The 22,941-nt window shown below is 43.8% G+C and overlaps 2 protein-coding genes and 1 non-coding gene across 5 annotated transcripts in view; 2 read left to right on the top strand and 1 right to left on the bottom strand.

Moving 5' to 3' along the window:
* Window positions 1–22,941, top strand: part of LOC146962116 (uncharacterized) — a 108,112-nt gene that overhangs the window by 43,314 nt on the left and 41,857 nt on the right. The gene's annotated exons all lie outside the window — the stretch shown is intronic.
* Window positions 928–1,017, top strand: trnay-gua (transfer RNA tyrosine (anticodon GUA)). The gene is given in 2 exon segments: window positions 928–964; window positions 982–1,017. It is a non-coding gene; the product is annotated as a tRNA-Tyr (tRNA).
* tbx18 (T-box transcription factor 18) lies at window positions 12,664–22,410 on the bottom strand. 2 transcript variants are annotated; one of them, XM_085770761.1, is made up of 8 exons: window positions 21,900–22,410; window positions 20,249–20,417; window positions 19,716–19,817; window positions 18,459–18,630; window positions 17,872–18,039; window positions 16,792–16,856; window positions 15,337–15,431; window positions 12,664–14,355 (listed from the first exon to the last, which is right to left on the bottom strand). In XM_085770761.1, exons 1-8 carry the CDS (start codon window positions 22,132–22,134, stop codon window positions 13,814–13,816), a joined length of 1,548 nt encoding a protein of 515 aa, XP_085626887.1. In that variant the 5' UTR covers window positions 22,135–22,410; the 3' UTR covers window positions 12,664–13,813. The 2 variants fall into 2 exon arrangements, with proteins under 2 accessions (XP_085626887.1, XP_085626888.1); XM_085770762.1 differs by having other exon boundaries at window positions 20,249–20,414; window positions 21,900–22,393.

Raw genomic sequence — 22,941 nt, forward strand, 5'->3', positions numbered from 1 at the left:
GAACAGGGTTTCTACTGAACTCCAACCAAATGAAGGAAGGATGGAAAGAAAGTATAAATATAGCAGTGAGCGGGTGTTGTAGTGTGGGTGAGTAGCTGCTGCTCCAGTGTGAGCGGTGTGCTGTGGGGTTAATTAGGCGTATCAGAGACTAATCCCTCTCCAGGGTCATCTGCTGGGGTCGCGCCTAAAAAGAGAAAGGTCACAGCAACATCCGGCTCAACGCATTAATGATGGGTTCATACTGTAGAGCTGTGTGTGTGTGGGTTAGAGCGAGGAGGGGATTGTGTCTGTTACGTGTTAGCATTTTAAAGGTTCTCCTTCGTACTGTAGCTAGTTTCCTTACAACTTGAAATCAGACACCAATAGCTGCTAAGTGTCTGCTGTGTGTGTGTGTGTGTGTGTGTGTGTCAGTATGTCAGTGTGTGCTATTTGCTCAGGCCAAACGGTAGCAGATGGAGCGGTATTGATCACGGAACTCTGATCACTACTATTGATCAGTGATTACAGTGTGAAGGCTTTACTGTAGAGGGAGCAAACACGCTGCAGGAGCTACTGTAGCCCACAGGGGACAAGCTGCTATGTGCGAGTACAGCAGTGTGTGTGACTGTTGAGCAAGGACAGGGATTAACAACACACACACACACACGGAAACCAGACACATCCACAAGTTGCATTCATTTCACTGACTGAAACACAGACACATCAGTCATTAAATCTCTTGCATCAAGTGATGACGGTTCAGAGAGTGTGAATTTGTCAGCACTATGATGTGTTCAGTCAGTGTATAGTGTAAATAGGCAAGACCTCCGCCCACAGAATAGAAGAAACCGAAGGAAAATCTCATCTGGTCAATTTAGTACTGTCTTTCTAACACAACAGAATTGATCATATATTTAATCCCATTTTCAGACAGCAGGCAGCACCACTCCTTCGATAGCTCAGTTGGTAGAGCGGAGGACTGTAGTGTGGCTATAAATAGAAATCCTTAGGTCGCTGGTTCGAATCCGGCTCGAAGGACGTGACATTTTCCACAGCAGAGAAGATAATGGCAGGGTTTCACACCGATTCTGTCCGCAGTACGACACAGACAATGTTTTTCCTTAAAGCACATAACTGTTCACACACAGAGCAACACAACACACCCCTGTACTACATGAATCAAACAACAGCTAACACCCCTCGTGATACCTGTAAGGGCTTTTGTAGCGCTGACATTTATCTGACAGTGTCGCTCTTCTTCCTTCTCTGAATGTCTTGTGTCTTCTGATCTATTTTTATGAACATGTGACAGTCCTGGTTGTGTGACACTGTGGTGCAAGACCCTGACTTCTATATTGTGTTACATCTACTTTTCATCACCTACATAAACGGCTCAACTCCTAAATAGAAAGGGCTCTATTTTTAGTTTTTATGACACCATTATTTGTGTCCCCAGCAGGATTGCCTTTGTCAGAAGTCTGCCCTGTGTAAAGAGAGCAGAAAAATAATAAAGGCAAAATATGAAGCTGATGCTGCAAATCTGTCTCAAATTCAAACTATTTTATTACATTATTATTTATTATTATTACTTATAACAGTTTTTTTTTTTTTTAAGAAGAAGCCATTCTTAAAAACATGATTAATTGGATAATCAGTTTACAGGCCACATTCAGTTGTATATGTCATAGTTTTATGATTTCAGTGAACACCATTGTTGTGATGAAATGGGTCATCGGCCTTTGTCACTGTGGTGACTGAGACATGGCAGAAAGAGTGCAACCATAACTAATCTGCCCACTGTAATAAAGGCTTGTGTTGTCATTGTGGCTTCCTATTAACAAGCTGTTCAGTCTCATAGAAACACAAGGCAGCAGTGTGCTGAGATACGTTTGTGGGAAACTGTAGAAGCAAACTTCGACGTTCGTCACTGTCACATAAAGTCGTGTTTGAAGAAGATCGATCCAGCTGAAAACTGACGCACTGCACAGTCTGTGTTAAATATAAATGCCGACAGCAGCGCCAACTCCGTAAATTTATTTCACATTAGAATAAAGTGAGGTGAAGTCAGCCTTTGAAGATGGATTATGATTGTTTGGAAATACACCCTCTGGTGCTTTTATGTCATAAATAAAAGAGGCAGTAAGGAAGTGATGATGTGATTTGATATATGACAAAATGCAGAACGCAGAGCTGCAAATTTTCTGTCGACCAAGGCCAGGTACTGATTAAACAATGACTGTTTTGAATTTAAGTACTGAAATATATCATCTTTCAAAAATGATCCTTTATTCTTTTTCCCTTAAGTCCAGTTTCTAACCTGCCTCGTCTCCGGTGTAGAGCAGAAGCTGCATAAATGTTTTCTTTACTTCCCCCTCATTTAACTTTGTCCCTTATTATTTAGACTATTCTCACTGGTTGTAATTTGTAATTGGTTAAACACAGGGCCTGTGTTGTGATTGGCTGCAGTGATGCCTGCATGTGGTTGGCTGGGAGCCAGTGTGATTGACAGCTCTACCTGGGTGGTAGGAGGCAGTGACAGCTCTGTCGCTGTGGAAACAAACACAGCAAGCTGACTAGCCAATCGGAGTTGAGTGAGAGCCCCGGGGATTCATCGAACACATGCTGAAGATTTCCTCAAGACCAAAACACACATAAACACACACACATATATATTCTTCTATGTGCCATACTGCTTTGTCGGATATACGAGTGTATATGTGTTCAAGTTTATTTGTGCGCATGTGCGTGCGCATGTGTCCGCTAACGTGTGTTGAGTTAATGTGTGTGTTCTCCCCCGTGCGGTGTGGTCTTCTTTCGACACCGACTCCGGGTCGTTGACGTGGTTGTCATGGGAGAGTGCTCAGTAGACCTCCACGCACACACACACACACATGAAACACACGCACATTCACACGTAGACACACACCAGGGGACAGGGGTCAGCTTGTATTAAAAAACCAAATAAACGGAGCTTTCCGCACCACCAACCCACCGCAGACAAGACAAGCAGACGGGGAAGGAGAACGCGACAGGAGGAAATGTGTGGATGTGGGGGGGGGGGGCTGGAGGAGGATATATGTCTTTCACTGGTTGGAGCAGCAGGTTGGTTTAGGAGTTTGGGTGACTTTGTCTTGCTTGGAGGACACAGGGTCAACCCCACCTGTGCCGGTGACGGGCTCTCAACTCAGTTCCTGGACAACTCCAGCAACATCATCTTGTAATTTAGCCGACCTTTGACCCTGTGGTCGGACAGTGGCGGTCCAAGCACATTGAGAGATCCTGATATATTAGAGGATCTAAGTCTGTCAGTAGGCCGCCTGCCATGTTGGCTGCAGCACGCCGCTGCTCATCCCTCAGCTGTCCCACTCGTCTCATCGCTCCGTAGAAGGCACGACCTTGGATCTGATGTGTGTTTTATAGTGACGGTTTGTGTGTGTTTTACCCTTCACGTACAGCAGTGTGAGTGCTCTCTGCCTCAGTGTGTGTTTTACACCATTGTGTATGTTTAATTCTTATATTTTGGTTTTTAAATCTCTGCAATTGTAGTCCTGTTTTCGAGCTCTTTCCGCCTCTCAACTTTATTTCTCCACCCTGATCAGTCATCTTGTTCCCTTCCTGTATCTTGTTCCATCACTTTCTCCTTTCTCCTTCTGTCTATTTATCTTTCTTTCCTGTTGTTTTCCTTGCTTTATCACATCTCCTTTCCACTTCTCTGCCTTTATTCCCCTCTCTGTTTATTTCATTCTTTCTCTCTCTGTTTATGTCTCCTTCTCCCCTGCCTGGCTTTTTTTCTCTGCCTTTCTTTCTCTCCGTCTCTTTCTCTCCCTCTCCGGCCATCATAAATCGCTCTCTTGTTGGCTGTTGAAGTGTGAGGAATGGCAGATCTGATGGTTTCTCACAGCTGTTGCAGGCTTTCCCAGGTTCACCTCACCACGCTGCCCTCTGTGGTCCTGGCTTTCAGACCTGCAGGCAAAATATACAGAACATGAATAGGCTTTTAAATATTTGAACTGCTTTGATGTGCGCTTGATTTATCTTGCCGATTAGTCCAACAAGTGAGCACATCTCATGCAGAAATAAGCTAAATCAGGTGAGGTGTCTAGAAACATTTAAATTACAACTAACCTAATCTTTTTTATCACAGCATTATTGTATACACAAGCACAATCATGCAGTAAATATCAGTGCAGACTAAAGTCAGAGTACCTCAGGTCAGTTTTATGATATGGCTCAAATGTAATGAATCTGATTTCATCAATTAACATTTTACGGTTTTCTAGGATGTCCTCTCTCAAATGAAAGTTAGATAAAGGGAATGGCGTCACATTTGCTTGGAGTCAGATGATCTTAGCTCCTGACTGACAATGGGCTGAACCTGGCTCTGTCCTAAAGTAATGTTATTTACAAAAGATAACCTAAAGTTCAGCAGTTAATACATTATATTTAATTTCTTTTATTTGTTTAAAAATGTAAAAGTTAGAAGTTGTAGTGTTAGAGGAGGTTATCTGTGGAGATGTTTTCATGACTGTAGCCTGTGACTATCTGAAGTCTCCACTTGCTGCCTGTCGACTTCATGGGAAAGACAAGACCTGAAGTTATTTTTAAGTTATATTTTATTTTATTACTTAAAACCTGCACATATGTGCCTTTTTATCCAGACTTATGTTTGTTTTATATCTCGTCTTTAGGCCTTTTCTGTTGAATTGTGTTACTGTTGAAAGGTGCTATATAAACTTGCCTTGCCAAAAGCGTCCGCCTGCCAATGTTACACTGTTTGACCCGACTCAACATGTGTGAAACAGGCTGCAGGTGTCATGTTTGGGCTCTGTTAATGGAGATGATATTCACACATACACATAACGTAGCTTCGTCTTTGACTCGGAGCAAAATGTCACGGCTATAATCAGCCGTGTTGTTGTATTTATGAGCTCTTTCTCACATGCATTATTTCCCCTAATGTGCTACAACGTTAGCAGGTAAACATGGGTCGGTGTCTGTCTGTAAATGTTGACTCGCTGAATCCCCCCTCGCACCTCGTGCCTGGGAGTGTGACAGCTCTGTTGTCGTATGAAGACGCAGTGTCCTGTGTCAGCACAGTCTCGCAGCACATTGCCAAATATCCCCTTGCCATTCCCCACCTCTCAGCAGACCTCCTACCCCCACTGACACACACACACACACAGCATGGTCACACCACGTACACACTACAGAACACACTATTATCTAACACCCGGCATGTGACCTGTCCATTGGCATTTTACAGTGTGAACAGGTCAAACACGCTGTCCTCCAAACTGTTCTAGACTTTTTGGACCTTTGTAAAGAGAGAAATAGAAACATTAAAGCAGCCTCGCAGTCTGATTGGCTCCTTTCTTTGGCCTGTTGAGCAGTTCTCCTGTGGCTCTGCCAGATGTCACTCAAGACACAGCAAGACAGCGACAGAGGAGAGAGGGGATCAGATCATTATTATCACCTACAGGGATAAACAACTTTCTACCTCCCTCTTTCTCACCCCATCCTTCTTCCCCGCTCCCTCCCTCCCCACTTTCACTCCCTCGGTGCTCCCTCGCCCTTCCTCCTCCATCTCTCATCTTTCCTTGCGACTCCCCTCCTCTCGCTCCTCCCTCTCTGCTCGCCCCCATCGAGTGAATAGTGATCATGTCTGGCGTTTCATCGGCTCTTTGCACTTCTCTCCTCTATTAAGATTGATGGACTGCTAGTCTATAAATGAGCATGCTAAGGCTTGGACAGGGCCACGGTCAGGCAAGGGCTACATCTACACAAACACATATGGACATGCACACGCACCTCTCCTATTAGCAGCAGAATGTGGGAGCTGGGGCCCGGGGAAGGGGCACTATTTTTGTTACATGGAAGCATACACACACAGAAGATATACACATACAAACACACTCACACATACATAGGCATGACCCTGTCAGTCACCTCCAGCAGTGTCTGCTGTGGTCCAGGACCCAGCCCACCATTATATCATCTACTGAAATCAGATTGAATTTCAGCAATGAAAGCTAAGCTAAGCTAGTGTGCAAAAACACTCTGGTATTTTTAATTTCATAGCAGAGAGCATCTGCTGCATTTAATGTGTGCAAGATGCACATTAACTGTTCTGTGCACAAAAAAGTGTACTCCCAAAAGTGTGTATAAAGTGTGCAGAGGGCCTTAAAAAGAAATCTCATTTAAAAAAAATAAAAAATAAAGACTTGAATTGATGACCATCATGTGACACCTCCACACACATGGAGATTGTTCACTAAATTGGTGACAGGCTCTGTGCGCTCAAATCAAGAGCCTATAACACAAAGTCACATGTCCCAAAATTCATAGTCTGAATGAAGGGTCGTGGGTGACACTTCCTGTCTAACCTGACCAAGGGAAGCTTATCATAATCTTAACAAAGTTTAAGTATTACCGCTAATATGCTAGCATTAAAAGAAATGGATGAGGCACAGCAGTCTGTGGCTAACCCTGTCACTACCCTAGATATCAACTTTGCCATCAGCTGTTTCTGCAAAACCAATGTTTGTGTTTTCATATCTAAAGTTCACTTTTTAAAACATTTTTCTCAAAGTGAAAATGGAAAGACTGTGGTTACGGTAAATAAGATAAAAGATGAACATCTGCATGAGAGTGAGAGGCCACAGCCAACCACCAACCAGACCAACACACATCATTCAGAAAATATCCTTGTACAGACCACTGGATTGAACTGAATGACATGATACTGAACCAGCTTATCTTTCAGGTCTGGCCTTCAATTGTTAACACTGTTGTCACTTACACCTGGAACAGAACCAACTCGGTTTGACTTGAGCACTTTAAATAAAAATGAACTCTCTGCGGTAAAGCTGCTGTAATAAAGTTTTGTCGGAGCTGCTCAGTAGCAGAAGGAATTCTCTTCATGACTGTATGTCCCTGTTGTTCAGTTTAAGGTCACAGTGGTTACATTTCACAAATTAAAGTTGAGCTTTACACCATTATAAAAGTACTATATATTGTTTGTGCGTTTCAGTTTGTTTTTTCTGTATTTTCTTTGGTTACACTGCGTAGCAGGTGCTTGGGTCAAGTGCTCATTTAAGTTTCTAAAAAGTCTCTCAGCCCTTAAAACTGTCTGCCTAAGGCAGCTGTGAATAACTGTCCTGCATTGGGTTATGTGTTAGGGCTCATGAGGGCCAAAGCCTCAGATCACATGGTTAAAGACCTGATAGACATTTACAAGACACTGCAGAGCCTCTCCTTTCTTTTTGGCTCGACACTCAGTCTATCAGATCTTCTCAGTGTCTGCCATAAGCACACAGTGTCACATATTCACTGTGTAATGCGTGTGTTCACATTAATGTGTATTGTGTTTTGTGTAACACTGCAGTCATTGGAGGTGCTTGTCCACTTTGTTGACATGGAAAGTTTACAGGAAAATATTGTGTCATAATTATTTCTCAACAACCTGCTCATAGATCAGAGTTCACGGTGTGTCTAATAGGAGGTACTGAGAAACATGCCCTGTGGAGTGCACCATAAATTACTCTCGTGCGGGCAGATTTGATGACAAAGATTTAAGGGCCGTAAAGGACACCCTGAGCCTCAGATTCTTGCAACTGTCATCAAATACCCACTGGGCCATTAACAGGTCACGCAGCCGTGGCTGAGCTGAGCCTGCAACATCATCAGCACACCCACCAGCTGAAGCCCCCTGCAGCACAGGTGCACTTCCTGGAACTGCAGCCAGCAAGGACAGGAGAGCTTCTTTGTCCCAGCATTTAGGATTAAGTCCTCTCCTGGATGCTCATTTTTATCATTTTTATCATGTGAAACCTTCTCCATGTTTTAAAGGGACTACGAGGACTTTCGGAAAGCAAAGTGTTTTCACACTACATTTCCCATTAGCCTCTGCGCACAGTGAAATTCAAGGACCGGCGCAAGACGGACGAAAGCAAAAGCATTTGCCAAGAATGTTTTCATTATCAAGAACGAAAGTCAGAGGTTCGAAGACGATCAGATACCGTCGTAGTTCCGACCATAAACATTATTCCCATGACCCGCCGGGCAGCGTCCGGGAAACCAGGAAACTAGGAAATGCTGGGCGAGTCAATATATCAATATAACTATAAAGACAAAATGATATATTTATCGAAAATGGAGTCATTAACAAGTGTGGGTAACGTAGATTCATCCTAATTAATATGAGACTCTTTTATAACCAAAAGCAAACTTCTCGGGGTCTCTTTAAGCTTATTATAGGGTTGTCCTCTTTGGAAAACCTTTGGAAGTTCCTGTTTGACTAAAAACTAAAGGCCTTTTCTTTATTTCACGATTAGTTTGTCTAAACCGCCATTTGTAATTCTAATGGGCTGCTCATCAGATACAAACAGACCTCTCTTTTTTGCCTCTGACAGTTGCAGGTTTCTTTGCCAAACCTTATTCAGTGCTCCGGGGAACTTTCTCGTCACTGCCCAACATGACCTCACCTGTGGACTCCCCAGTTTTTATGCTCGGTCACGTACAGCGGGCCATAACTGCCCTCTGAGCACACTCAACCACGTGGTCTCGTCGTCGGCCCCTATGCTAATGCTCACTTCAATCACACAGGACGCTAAAACCGCATAACTGGCCTCTATGCAAATGTTAACTTTGTGATGAGTGCTCAGGGTTGCCAGTTCCCTAAGGGAAGGAAGGGGGCGGGTGCAGAGGAAAGATATGGTAAATAGGTTTATTCCACTTTTGCCAAGACTCACAGGATTCAGTTTGAGAATGCCACAGACCATCATACTGTACATGGGAAACATTTTAAAATAATGCAAATTAGCAGTTTTCCTAACTTACTAGTATTATTCCTTATGCTTCTCATATTTACTGCAAAACACACTTGTTAAAAGATGTCTGTGATGAATATACTACTTTAGTTTACAGAATCTCCTCTGTCAAGTAGTTGATGATGTGTAGCTGATGTCATGAGCTGAACTGTAACTGTTTGTGTAAACAAACTGAGACTAGAAAAGGCAGAAATGCCTCTGCTTGTAATATTCAACACCAAGCAACAACTGGAAAATGTAATACTTCATGTTGTAACAATGCAATAGGGCAATGCCCTCCAGTGCATGTTCATGTGTTGTGGGAGTGTTGTCATGCAGCTCTGATCTAGAAGCTGAGAAGGTCCAGGAGACTCAGAATAGCCTCTCTTCCTTATTCTCTCTCATTCATCTTCCACTTTTATAGTGCATGACTGTTGGTGTGTATGAGCTGGCATGAACACACACGCATGCAGACACACTCAGAGTGAGGACTGACACCTCTCAGCGTTGATTTGATGCCTCAGAGCTTTGGGAATATTCAGTGTCATGATGAGATTCTTTAGCAGCGATGCTGAGTGTGTATTTATGCGTGACTAATGTCAGCAGTAAATCTAAGTAGCCCACTTTAGGTAATCACAGATATAACATGTAGAGATGATACATGTAAAAGTGATTTGTATTACTGAGATATTCAGTCAAAAAATAGTAAATAGTAAAGTGAATATGGCATAAAATGGTTATAGAATGTGTCAAGCTAAGCAAAGCTTCTTAAAAACAAAAGAATCGATAGTATTGTTCCATCATATGTGGCTGCCTGTCTTTGACTTTCATGACTTACACAAATTGTGTTTGCAGTGTGTTATTGGCCTTGTTGTAGTTGCTAGCAGCTGTTGCGTCATTTGTAGTATTTTTTTGCAACTAATAAACGGTAGAATTCCTCAGTCCACACCTTGTATGTGATTGTTCAGGTATGTATGTGGACATGACTGGACATTTTATATTTTTAGTTTGAATCCTCTTTTTTAAAATGAAAGTCAGTGTTGACTTTTTCAGTATCAATGGACAAACTTGTTTACACCAAGTCTTTGAGTCGCCAGATGTCTTGTGTTCCCCTTCACTTACAACTTTGGGATATTCATGTTTGCCAGAGGATGATTATTGATTTGCTTTAAACTCTGCTTCCTGTTTAGATTCCCTCTTGTCCCCCCTTGAGCAAGATTGACAACTTTATTCACAAGATATACTGTAGCAATGAAATATTTTCTCTCTGAACCCCACTGACCGAGGTGACCTCTGACCTTCTCTCTATCACCACCTAAGTTTCCATCTGGACATAAATTTCAAAACCAGTTGGGAAGGGTTGCTCTGACCGTCACGGACATACCAGCTCTAGCACTGACAGTTATATGGTGGTACCAGTTTGGATTAGTCATTGATCTTAATAGTTTTGTCTCAGTGCGCCTTTTATTTCTGTTTTAAGTTTGAACACCATCAGATTAGAATTTCCTGGAAACGTCCTGAGCGACTGATAAAGAGAACTAACCTCCCTCCTCCTTTCTCCCTTCTCCCTTCTCCCGTCCTCCCCCACCGGGCGGATAGCGTGACAGTTCTGTCACGTCGGCACCTGGTCGTACACAAGTGTTAATGTCTCCACCGGACCACTGACACCATGCAGGAGTGTGTCTGTGTTAATATACGACGGTGTGTGTGTGTATGTGTGTGTATGTGAGAGAGAGAGATGTTTTGTCTTTGCTCTCCAAGACTGAACTACTTGCAAAGTCTTTAAAGGAAATAACAGTGTGAATGAGCCTGAGTTAGCACGCTGTAGAAACGCATATGCTTCTGTCTGCATTTGCCGTACGTGTGTGTTTCTGTGTGTGTGTGTGTGGTACAGATGCACCAGGCAGGGGTCCCGTCCCCTGTCACTCAGAAACAACAAGCCAATCATTCCTGGGTTCTAAAATAAGCCCCCCCACCCTCCCCTCATCTCCACCCCCACCCTCACATGTGTTCCTCTCCTTAGCACCTCTCACCTTCAGAGTGACAGGAGACAACTGAGGTGGTGTTGGTGGTGGTGGTGGGGGGGGGGGGCACAGGAGCTGCTGAGGAAGTGGTTGAGAGCAGGAGAGGGTCAGCAAACTCTGACATGAATATATGGGGAAGGTGAGAAAACAGGTTGTGAGTAATTGCCCGGGAGCTGCAAAACTACATCAGCAGATCTGATTTCCAGTGGAAGGGAAATGTAAGAACAAGTGCAGCTCTACAATGTTGCACCGCACATCAAAATTCATGTCATGCAACTGTGAGGATTTTAATTACAGATTGCACGCCGACAAAAAAATAAGACTTGCATTTCAAAAATGGAGAGGATTTAGTTTCATATTTTTAGGTTTCTTTATATGTTTGGACAGTGACAGCTAGATATCAGAGTTGAGTCTATTCCTGTTACCTTGGCATTAAACTAAGGAAACTAGCTACTGTGTGTGTCTGTTACTGTCATTTGTTCTGGGCCCGTTGTACAGTACAAACCCTTCCTTTAGATAGAGCGCCCCATCCACAGTGTTCAGTGTATATTTAAAATGGCCTCAGTTCGAAGTGTTTTCCCCTTTGTACTTTGTTTACTGTGTTTGGTGTCTATTCTTAGACCCAACCGCCATTCCAGTTGTAATTTTGAAAAGCTTTTTATTGCATAGTTATAATATAAAGAAGGATCGAGCAGGTTCCAAGTTTTATATTTTGGTGCAGCAGCTGCAGTTTTTGTGTTATATTTCATTCTTGTTTTTTTAGCTTTACCACTGACAAAGCCTCTTTAACTACCAGGTATTACAAAAGCTGTGGTGTGTCGGGCTTGTGTTATCATTTTCAAAATTCATTTTAGGCACAAGGTGCAGAAGGAATAGTTCTGACTAATCCGGAGGTTTTTCTCTGTTTTGTTTCTTGGAGACTTTGTGCTTGTTCAGGTGTTACAACAGGTTAAAAGGATAAATTGTGTGACAGCGAACAGCTTTGTGAAAAATCTACATTTAGCAGCCGAGTAGTATGACTTTGGTGAAAGGAAGAGATCTGGATGAACTTTGAGACAGTGAGGTCACACACTTGCTGACAACTCAACCACTTGTTGCCACACACACACACACCTGCACCCTCACCCACACTTAGTCACTTGTAGACCAAATTTAGAGGTGAGTTCACACTGAAGATGGTCAGACACCTTATTTGTTTCTGTGTGTGTGCATTTTGCATAATTCTTTTTCTCTGTTTCCTGTGGCATGTTTCATTGCTTTAGCATCTAAAGCAGGGGTTCCCAAAGTGGGGGTTGGGACCCCCCTGAGGGTCGCGAGGCACCAACAGTGGGGTCGCAAGATGATTTCCAGAAATCAAATAAAATTTGAAAATTATAGAAATACTGCATTTTACCTGTAAAAAAAGATTTTAAAAAAATAGTAGTTCATATTAAATGTATAAATTATTGCACATGACAGCAACAATGTTCACTCATAAGTTACATGGATATTACTTATAGTAAATAGCTATATGTAAAATCACATCCTTGTTGTAAGGCTGTTCTGTTCTTTTGTGTTGTCATTATTCCCGTGTTCGGATACGCCTATTAGTGCGTGTGCTCTGTGCGCACGTCACCTCGGGGATAGTGGGGGTCGCCAGTCTATGGCACTGTTATTTTGGGGGTTGCGGGCTGAAAAGTTTGGGAACCCCTGATCTAAAGCCTCTAGGAAAGCAGTGCTTTACACACACACACACACAAATACACCCACACCCACACTCACCCGCACACCACACTAACACACATTGTTGCTTCAGTAAAAAATATGTAAAAGAAAAATCACACGCATACACTGGTAAGTGCATTACTACACCATTTGAACTCAGTTAAATTAGTAAGATATTTATTAGGCTACATATAAACATTGTGTCATGAATAGATATATTTCATTTGGCTCAAAGAGGTCGGAGAACACCTCGGTGTCCTCGGCCATGGGCGTGCTAATATAGCGCTTGTTTGCAAAGAAAAGCTTTCCGGTGGTTCTCAGGGTCGGCCTGACCAGAGTCTAAAGAGCAGAGACAGGTGCGTTGGGGTTTTTAAGTGTGAAGGGTCACGCGGGCCCTTTATATACACATCTCTCCTCATGACTGCTATATACAGAGCCATCATGTGCAGTTACATCTGTGTCACACAAGGAGACGTCCAAACAGCTGTATCGGGTCAACATCTGTCAAACCAGACGTGGAATATGTTGATCAGTCCATCACTTGTCACTCTCCAACAGCTTCGACCTCGTCGGGCCACAGCTGTCACAGGGATCTTCCTTTGTTTCTTGTGGTGATGATGTCACTGTGTTAATATGTTACAGGCTCCCGCTGTTGTGTGTAAAAAGTCTGTTTGTTTGTTTCAGTCTGATGTGACAAGGCCCTGCCTGTAGTGCATATTACTACGTGGATATTAGCTGCATATGTGTTAATCCCAAGTCTTAATGGAGAACACCACCAGGCATGTAATGATAAAGAATTTAATTTTACAAAAGGAATCTAGTCAGTATATCCCTTTTTAGAAAAAGAAAGTTTAAGAGTAGTGTTCAGTAACTCCATTCAGAGTAGGCAAGATCATAGAGGCCATGCAGAATGCTGTGAGTATAATAGTTACTGCTTCATGGCCTCCTGCCAGGGGTTGAAGTGCTTGCTTTGAGTGCCTGGGCCAGCCCTGTGTCTGCCCAGGCCATATTCTGTTCACTGCGCTGCGTCGCTTCCACTCCTTAATCAAAGCCCCAGGACATTTCTTCCTGTTGTGACCTCTGCAGCTGCACATGCATAGAAAACATGTTTGAAAGACAAGAAAAAATATTCCCTTCAGGTAGAAGAGCTTTGAGTTCATGTGCTGATCTGTCACTCTTCTGTTTGTCCACAGTTCAGCTGATGATTAATTTGAAGAACTTTCTGAACCAAAAGCAACTTACACCCATTCCAGGGTGTCATTTAGTGTTCGTGACAACCCTAGACGTCCAGAGTCAGATTCAGCCCATGTGGGCAGTGACCTGTGAGGCCCCGCCTCCCACCTGGGTACCTGCCAGCCCTAAAGTCCGAGAGTCAAACAAGAAGCCCTGCTGTCCTCCGCTGAGCACACCCAGACTGTCCGTTAGAGTCCCACTGGGAGACGAGCCAAGGAAGGCACTCTGGTGATTGGCAGTGGCAGCGGCAGCCATTTTATCAGGGCTGGCGGCGAGGCGCGGTGACGGGGGGAATGTGTAACCGTACAGGCTGTAGGGCGGCGTGTGGAGGCGCAGACCGGCGTAGCCCTGCGGGGTGGGGTTGGATAGATAGCCCAGCTGAGAGGCAGGGAGAGGCAGGGAACAGAATCCTTCGCCGTCGTACGCAGACGGACCTCTGGGAGGGGGGAACGGCTCCGGGGGGTTGCCGTAACGATGGAGGGGGTGCGTAGGTCGACTGCAGGTGTAGTCAGGCGGGCTCAGAGGGCAGACCTGGAAAGGTGAGGAGCAGGGGGAAGTGGAAAGCAGGTGAGATGACGCTCCGACCCCTCCATGAGCTCCCGGGACTCCTACAGGAAGAGCCAGAAAAACATCAGGCATTGGTTCAAATGCGTAAGACAAGAGCAGATGCACTAGGATCCAATAAACCAAATTAGTAACAGTTCTGATACTGAACTCATTAAGTGGCTGAATTATAAGCAGTTTGTGTATTTAGATATATTAACAATAGTTGGTGGTGCTACACAGAACAGTACAGGTTTTTGACATGCGACAAACAGGACATAGGACAAAGATAATGGCACAACGACAGAATAGCACTAATAGGGTTAGGGTTAGTTTGGGCTAATTCAGTTTTTACTTAGACATTAAACCGAGAAAAGGTTGCCAGATTTTTTTTTTTAAATCCTCTTTAGCAGACATTTCTCTAAGTGTAATACATTTCCCAGCTCTCTCAACCACATTTCAAATGTAGGAGACCTTTCAGATTTCCAAGACTGTAAAACTAGCTTTCTGGCTAACAATGTTGAAAGGGAAATAGCCTTAGCTTCACAACTACTTTTCACACTCTGGATTGGCCACCCCGAACAACACGGTGGGTTACATGGATGATTTAAGGCCTTAGTGAAAAACTCAAACAAGGAGCCCCAGAGTGATTGTAGCTTATGACAGGACAGTGTTCCTTCTTCACTTCACAAGTTGTAAGTTTGATTTTAAAATCAGTAATTAGTATCGGCCAATGCTCTGAGACGACGTAATGGAATCACTACTACAAAAGTTGGACTGGTGCATCACAAAATAACATCTCATGAGAAGGGTGGAGGTGGACAAAGACTGAGTCCGACAAAGGAAACCACCAAGGACCACAATTGTCCTTGGTTGGTAACCATGACCACAATCTTTTGGTTCCCTTCACCAAGCACCTTTGGTCCCTAACCCCTAACCCCTAACCGTACCTCAACCACAGCAGCTACGTACAGATCAGGAAACAAACACCCATCTACTGTGAATGGACTGACTCTCAGTATCCAGAACACTGGTTTGAACTCTACCTTGCTTGGCCATGCCAGGGATGTCTTCAAACGTCAACGTCCGCAGAGATGGACGCCAGAAAGCATAAGACTCCACCAGAGCCTCCAGACCCATCCTGTAGAACACACACAAACACACGTTAACACACATACATCAGCATTACAGGCCAATCAGCACCGGTCCCTCAGAACAGAACCTGCATTTTCTTTTTAGTCGGCGAGGCAGCTGCAGCCGCTCTCTCCCAGCATGCCTCACCGGGTCGTACATTACACTAACCACCTGGCGGCCATCTTAGTCGCCCGTTGGGGCCTCACTCGCCGTCTCCATGGAGACCACAGGTAATGAGGGGCATAAACGCCGCGTTGCGATTGGCTGCTGCCAGCCGGGTGCTCTGAGGTAATTGCTTTCACACGGCTTTTACGGGCGAATCAGGACGAAGGAGCAGGAAGCCGCAGCAAGGATTTATGAGGTGGGACTCCCCTTCCCCCCCGAAATCTGCCTCTCCCTCCTCCTCTAGGTGGGGCAGAGGGTTGCTGTGGCGGGGTAATGCAAGTGCTCTGTTACCCCTCGTTAGCGTGAGGATAAAAGTCCTCCCCCCCGCGGGGTTGTAGCCACGGTGATAATTTAGACAAGCTGCCCGGAGCGGCTCTGTGTGCACCAAAGCAGCCTATCAGAGCAGAAGTTTATTTAGCAAACTGCTTAACTCTTCCTGTAATATTTAAGGGGAGGCTTTTTTTTTCGGCCTTCCTGAGTTTAACTTTTATAGGGTCAGCTGTCAGGGTCCCTCGGTTATCCAGTTTGCCGTTCTCTACCTTCCTCCCTCTCAAATTCTCTGTCTCACACGTTCCCTCTCCTCCCCTTTCGCCGGCTCTCCCCCTTGCTCTCCCCTCCTCTCTAACGATTTCTATGAGGCCTCAGGGGAGTGGCTGTTTGGAGACTGTTGGAGTTTTACTGCTGTGTTGTTTTAATGCTGTGTTTATATATGTTTAGAAATGTGTTTATACAGATTTTCTTCAGGACACTCTTGACTTTTATTATTTTGCTGTTGATGTTTATGTTACGAGGCTGGCTGGAATCTGACGCTCCATTTAGGTTTGCAGCTGAGGTTAGATTTTTCCCTCTCAGAGCATGTGCCCGTAACTATGCAATTGTTGGAATTAATGTGCCTTTAAAGTTAGCACATTTAAATGAAAATGCATCACGGATTAATATGATGAAACCATAATAATATGTGCCACGTCTGTTCAGTTTAGTCAATTTCTCTTCTGCCATTTAGGACAGATTTAATGGGAGGCTGCTGCACATTTTCCATTAGAAAAAAATAAATAAATACATAGCTTTGCTCCCCATAAAATCAGCCTGAAATAGCCGTGACAAAAACCACAACCAAGCCAGAATATAATGCAGTCATGCATCCCACATTACCCCTAATGCACTAGATAATGTGAAAATCTCTGTGGTTGAAATGAACTCACCGGTTTCTGCCAGAATCTCTGAAGCCTTTGGCAAATGGGTTTCTGTCAATTTTCAGCCTTGTAATCTGAAAGGCAAAATAAGACTCTAATTATTTCCAAAAATTTAGTAAGTACAAAGTCCATGATAACATACTGTATGTATAATGGAAGATTTTTCCCGGTCAAAATAATTTTCCTTTTCTGTAATCTTTCAATCAGGTCTATAAATAAATACATCATTAGCCGTCGACTTTGCCAGTTGTTTTGATGTGTGCTTGTGCATTTCCTTGCACATACTGTATATGTGAATTTACGTATGTATGTGTGTATGCATGTTGGTTAACGTCCTTGGGGCTGCCATGGGGCTGCCCAGGCTGTGGGTGGTGTTTAAGACCCAGCTCTGTGACCCACATCCAAAGGGACTTTTATAGGCATCGCCACTGTGTTTCTGACTTCAGCCATCATGCACTGTGGGCCAGCCAATCCCAGCTAACATCCTACTTCAAAGCTCACACTGACTGGTCCAGTGCAAAAGTCCATAAAAACCGTCAGCCTCCCCCAGCTGAAGACATTGACGCTGGAAAAATCCAGAAAATATGAAACACTGAAGCGATGTAGCTTAAATGAGCAGCACCATCATAAAAATCTGTCCGATAAACGTGGTAGAACTGGTTTAACACTCTCTAAGAAAACTGCAGGACATTTCTCTCTCTGTGATTTGCAACACACACACAGACAGACACATGGACCCACAATCAAAGAGAAATCTTTCCTTAAAATAGAAAGAAGGCCAAAATAAAAACAAAATTCTGGTAATGCCAAAATTAAAATCCTTCATTTGACTTTTTTTTTTACATCTTAAATTCCTCTTGTCTGAAATTCATAGCAGGAAACACACCAATGTGACCTGCAGAAGTGTGTTTTAAACATTTACTGTATCAGTCATCACTAACTGGCAACCACAAATGGCACAAAGCTACAAACAGCAGTATCTGTCAGCAGCGGGGTTGTCACCATAACACCACACTTCAGCAGATTCCGTTCATCCAGCGGCGTTGGTTTACAGTGGAAATGCAGCTGCATGGAGATGAGCTGTGTTACCTGTTGGTTCTGATACGCTGTGACGGTGGTGAACACGGTCTCAGGGAAGGAGAAGGTGCGTGTGCCTTCCCCAGCAGGGATGGCTCTCACTGGGGACAACTCCTCTCCACACTCTTTACGGATCACATGGACCCGGGGCTGGTACTTGTGCATGGAGTGAAGAATGATCTGAGCACGGAGGGAACAATTACTCTTTAGTTTTAAATCACACTAGCAACAGTCTCATGTCATTCAGTGCAGTGGATCATTATGAACAAACACATGTGGGCAATATGCACCTGCACACAAAGGAACACAATCATGTAGGGTCTAAAATATGTTAAATTCGAGACTTTTAAAAAAATATATATTGTTCTTGTGATTTTCAAGAACATAGCACAACACTGCAGTTTTAAGTTTTTACTGTCCTGTAAAAAAAAAATGTTTTTAATGAAAATGGGCCTCAGTGATTTTAACAAAATGATCATACCTAAATATCCAGAATCTAAAAATGTAATCATAATGGAGATAAGATGACACCAGAGGGCCTATGGCAAACATATGATAATAGAGAAATATATTTATAAAGTCTTGGTCGTGCTACTTACGTGTCCCTGGTCGTCCAGCTCGTTGTTAGTGAGTTTGAGCTTGTCGAAGCTGACCACCTGACGCATCCACGTCTCTCCTGAAGCCGGCGAGTCCGGGTGGATGTAGACTCTGGGCGGCACAGGGGAGTCCGCATTCCCCGCTACCATCCACTTGGAGCTGTGGTACACGTACCTTCACAATTCACACAGACACACGGCGGGAGATAAATCAACACAACATCCCACACTTGCACTTCAAACATGTAGGGAGTCTGAAGTTCTGATTATAATGACGCTGTGATTTGTGATGTAGCTATTCTAAAGGTGTGATTAAAGGAGCCTATAGTTTGTTTTTCACCAGCACCACAGATGAAAAACATTTTACCTGCCAACTCCTTTGGCTTTTAATTACTCCAATTATTTACCTACAGCTATTTTTCTTTTTTACCATGGAGGGTTACACAATTAAAACGTCATGACCTAAAACGGCGTACATATGTATATATCTAAGTTTTATGGCCTTCAGCTACAAACACAACTTCTAATTAGTTCCCCATCTGGCTGAAGGTGTGTTCATCACCTGCTGCTCAGCCTTTGGTTGGAATAAAAACCTGCACACTTCCTCCAAGCCGCGCGGTCGCCCGCGGCTTCAGCTGCCTGCACAAACGCATTATATCTTTAAATGTTGTATACGAGTAACCTATTGTCAGAGTGATTGAATAAAATGAAAAATATATCCTTCATATCACTGATCACTGAGCCGCGCCGCTGAAAACGTGTTTTGGAAGTTTGAGATGACAGGACCACCGTGTGAAACATGCAGAGACTGGGCTGCACTCATTATAACGCGCTGTTTTCTTCTGTGTTATAACGACATTTGTTGGTTTGACCTTCCAGGCCGGAGAGGTTAGGCATCCAAACGGCCTTTTCCAAAAGGGACGGCAAAACCGCCGTGACAAAACCCCGGTGCCAGGAGCCATTTGTGGAGAGAAAGCTGAGGTTTGCACAATTGAAAAATCTCGGGTCGTCCCAGGAGGCGCGGTGAATATGGAGCTAAATTAAGAGCAAAATGACTGTCACGTTCCTGTTTCTATAGGACGTGCGTGCGGCGGTAGAGACTAACCATGCACCATGATGTTTACACACTTTGATATTCACGCCACCAATTTTCCTCTATTATAATTCATATTTATCATGCATCATGACCTGTTTTTCGCTTATTTTATCAAGGCCTATAGGCTGCATTGCGCACGTGTGCGCGTGTTTTGCGCGTCTTACCTGTATCGTTTGTTGTCCACGGGGATTATATCCATGGCAATGTAATACTGCTGGTGTGGGTCCAAGCCCGAGATCTTCACTCGCATAGCGGGGAACATCCGCCTGAGAGGCAAACCAAGGAACACATGAGATCTCAACACTGACCTGCAGTCTGCTTGGGTTTACAACACACTCATTTTTCTTAAGCTGTTATAATAATAATCATAATGTAGTCGTATCAATAATGACCCAATAACAGCTCAAGAAAAAATGTAAGAGAAAATGAGTTAAAGCCAGTGTTTAAATAAGGGAATGTTTATGTTTGAGATTTTTGTTTTTTGTTTAATTATAATTTCTGCTTGGACAGCTGATTTACTTCTCCCATAATTAAAATTGCCTATTTTATTTTTCATATTTTTACGCCTATAGTTAGATTATTTTCATTTCCATCAGTAGTATGAATTATAGTACAGTTGACTTCTGTCTCCAGCAGAGTTTATGTTTGGGCATTTTTAACTCGAACATTTCCCATCTGTATGTGAACTCGGTCTTACCGTCCAGCCTTGGTGATAATCATTTCCGTGCCAATCTCGTGGAAGCGTTTCCACAGGTCTGATCCCTGCAGGTCCACGCGGGCCTCCTCTCCGGTGCCGGTGCCGGTTACCGACGCCGGGCACAGAGCTGCGGGCTGCGGGCTCTCCAGCAGCGCGTCCTCGCTCTCTGCTGCACCAGAAAGAGACAATATTAACACGTTTTTAAAAAGAGACATACTACTGTTGTCCTGTGACTCAGAAAAGTTCAACACATCAGAACATTTGAAACATACACACACACACACACACACACACACACACACACACACATTAGAGCAGCACTAATGTCCAATAATACACTGTACATAATAATATTTAAACGCCATTATTTCATAGCCTTTGAATATGACTTATTACGTGCAATTATTGCAACCGTCCGATTTCAATGAGTATTTTCAGCAGCCTACGAAAATGTCACTAATTTTACTGCAGAGGTTATTTTACAGATGTTATTTCAAGGAGGTAAAAAGAAAAAAAGAAGCCTTTTAGGTTTTAAGCATCTTGTGTTTATGTCCATGTTGAATACTGGTGCATTAAAAGCTCTGAATCTGTAGGAATATTACAGTAATATATGTCTCTTTAAAGTAAGGTCACTCTGCACTTATTACTGAACATATCCACCCTCGTATATTATGATCCAGTTGAAAAATTGTCAGTTTACTATACACTCATTACTGAGCACCAATTTATTACAAGCCGCAGTATGAACTGTATAATGATTTCCATTCGGGGTACTTGAGTTTAAATGTGTTTTAATACAGAGAGGACACTCCAGTAGTATTTATGTGTCTCATCGCTGTTGTTATTTGCCCAGTTCAGCACAGGCTTGGCCAAGTGGTGGAAATTTATGCACATTAGACACGGGCCTAACAAGCCAAACGAGCACAAAGACAAATCCTCGGCCAAGGGCATTTTAAACTTGCAGCAGAATTAAATCCTAATTTGTCAGGGCCAGTCGGTTTATGCTTTCTGCAGACCTCATAGCATCCTTACCGTGGCACTTTCCCTGCCTTTATACGCTGCTAATTGGCGTGTTTATGATTGCAACACAACTCATAAAGCGTCTCACATTAGTCACACTCACACCACTCATATTTACAAGGCCAGGGCCGTGATATGATATCACATTTCCACTGTCTGGCTCTGACCCTGGTCTATCATTGTTTTACTTTATAGCCCACATCTTTTGCATCTGATTACTGAAGTTTCCTGGGCAGGAAGCAGAGCATGAATAAACCTGATGCAAAGAGCAGTGCTGCCTCTTATTAACAAAGAAATATCAGCGAACAGCCAGGAGCAAGTTTACTTGTTTAACATTAAAATATATGAGGATAACACATGCTTGTGCAGGACCTGTGGCTCAAACATGATGTCATTTTCAAAAAAAATACTTTTAAAAGGCTTTAAAAACGGCGGCATGAGCATTATTTAAAAATAATTTCAACCTTCTGTGGATACTATACTAATTTGATAATGCTTCGATTTCAAGGGCCTGTTTTAGACAGTCATTATTATTATCATCATCATCATTATTATTAGGCTATTATTACTTTTATTATCATCACTGTTGTTGTTGTGAGGTTATTGTGTTTATTTGTCATTATTTACTTACGGGATCCGTCACTTGCACATTCCGCCTCGCTTCCCCGGTCGCTGGTGCACGCTCTGTCGGCCCGCGGCCCCGGGCTGCCGGGCAAATCAGACACATCAGTTCCGTCCTCGTACCCGGGGGACACAGCATCTCCTCCGGACGTTTTGCGTCTCTTCTCCGCTCCGATCAACGCCTCCACCGAGAAGGCGTGAGCCTTGACGCTCATGGCGCACGGGGACCGCCGCTTCTCTGCCATTTGTCTCGGGCTCGGCACAGAGGAGCGAGAGGAAGGAGACGGCGTCACGAGCTTTGCAAGGAGCAGCAAGAAAAGTTCAAAACACAAGACGGTCTGAAAAATAAGAGAATCCACACGGTGACAGCGCGGTGGTCTCGGTGGGACGGGTTGTCCGTCCTCCAGCCGGACAGCACAGGAAGCAGTGGGAGCCGCGAGGAGCCGCGAGGAGCCGGGATTCTGTCTCCGTTATCCGTGAGAGCCGTGCGGACTTTTAGAGAGTGTCAACAACCGGAGCTTAGAGGAGAGCCGGAGAAGGGGACCTGTCAATCACAGCGCACAGCAACCAATCACGAGCAGTCACAACCCCCCGGAACTTTTCCCTGGTCCCGCCTGCTGAGGGGGCCGCTCGTGCCGCCTTATGTGGTAAAAGTGGAGCTGGAGAATGAATCATGTCCTCAGGCGAAGGAGCGCGAGGAGCATCTCCCTGTGGCATTGCGCGCATTTTCACACACCGGCCCGACATGTTTTGCATACCTGGCCATTAGTAGCTTGTTCACGGTGGACACTTGTGATCCTCATCCAGACAATAAACATTTCTCTTAGCATATGCATGTCCTTCAGGAGAATTAGACTAAACCCCCAAATTAGTCGGTGCATGCGATCATCATCAAGCCTGCAATGATGACAAAATAAATGTGGGAGGCTGCTGGTGCCATATGTTCACTGACCCACTTAAAATAAAACAGTGTCACGATTTTGTGTATAGGCTAAGTTTTTTTTGTGCACTCGACAGAGATAATGAAATATCTATATTTCTATATATCTATA

This window comes from Trachurus japonicus, chromosome 24 (genome assembly GCF_045865225.1).
Source record: "Trachurus japonicus isolate A0001 chromosome 24, Traja_1.0".
Taxonomy (NCBI): domain Eukaryota; kingdom Metazoa; phylum Chordata; class Actinopteri; order Carangiformes; family Carangidae; genus Trachurus; species Trachurus japonicus.

Coding starts and splice junctions, on each gene's coding strand:
- tbx18 (XM_085770761.1), bottom strand. CDS start 22,134: ATGGCAGAGAAGCGGCGGTCCCCGTGCGCCATGAGCGTCAAGGCTCAC. Junction 19,818..20,248: donor ATTATCACCAAGGCTGGACG/GTAAGACCGAGT, acceptor TTTGCCTCTCAG/GCGGATGTTCCCCGCTATGC. Junction 16,857..17,871: donor CAGCGTATCAGAACCAACAG/GTAACACAGCTC, acceptor TTTGCCTTTCAG/ATTACAAGGCTGAAAATTGA.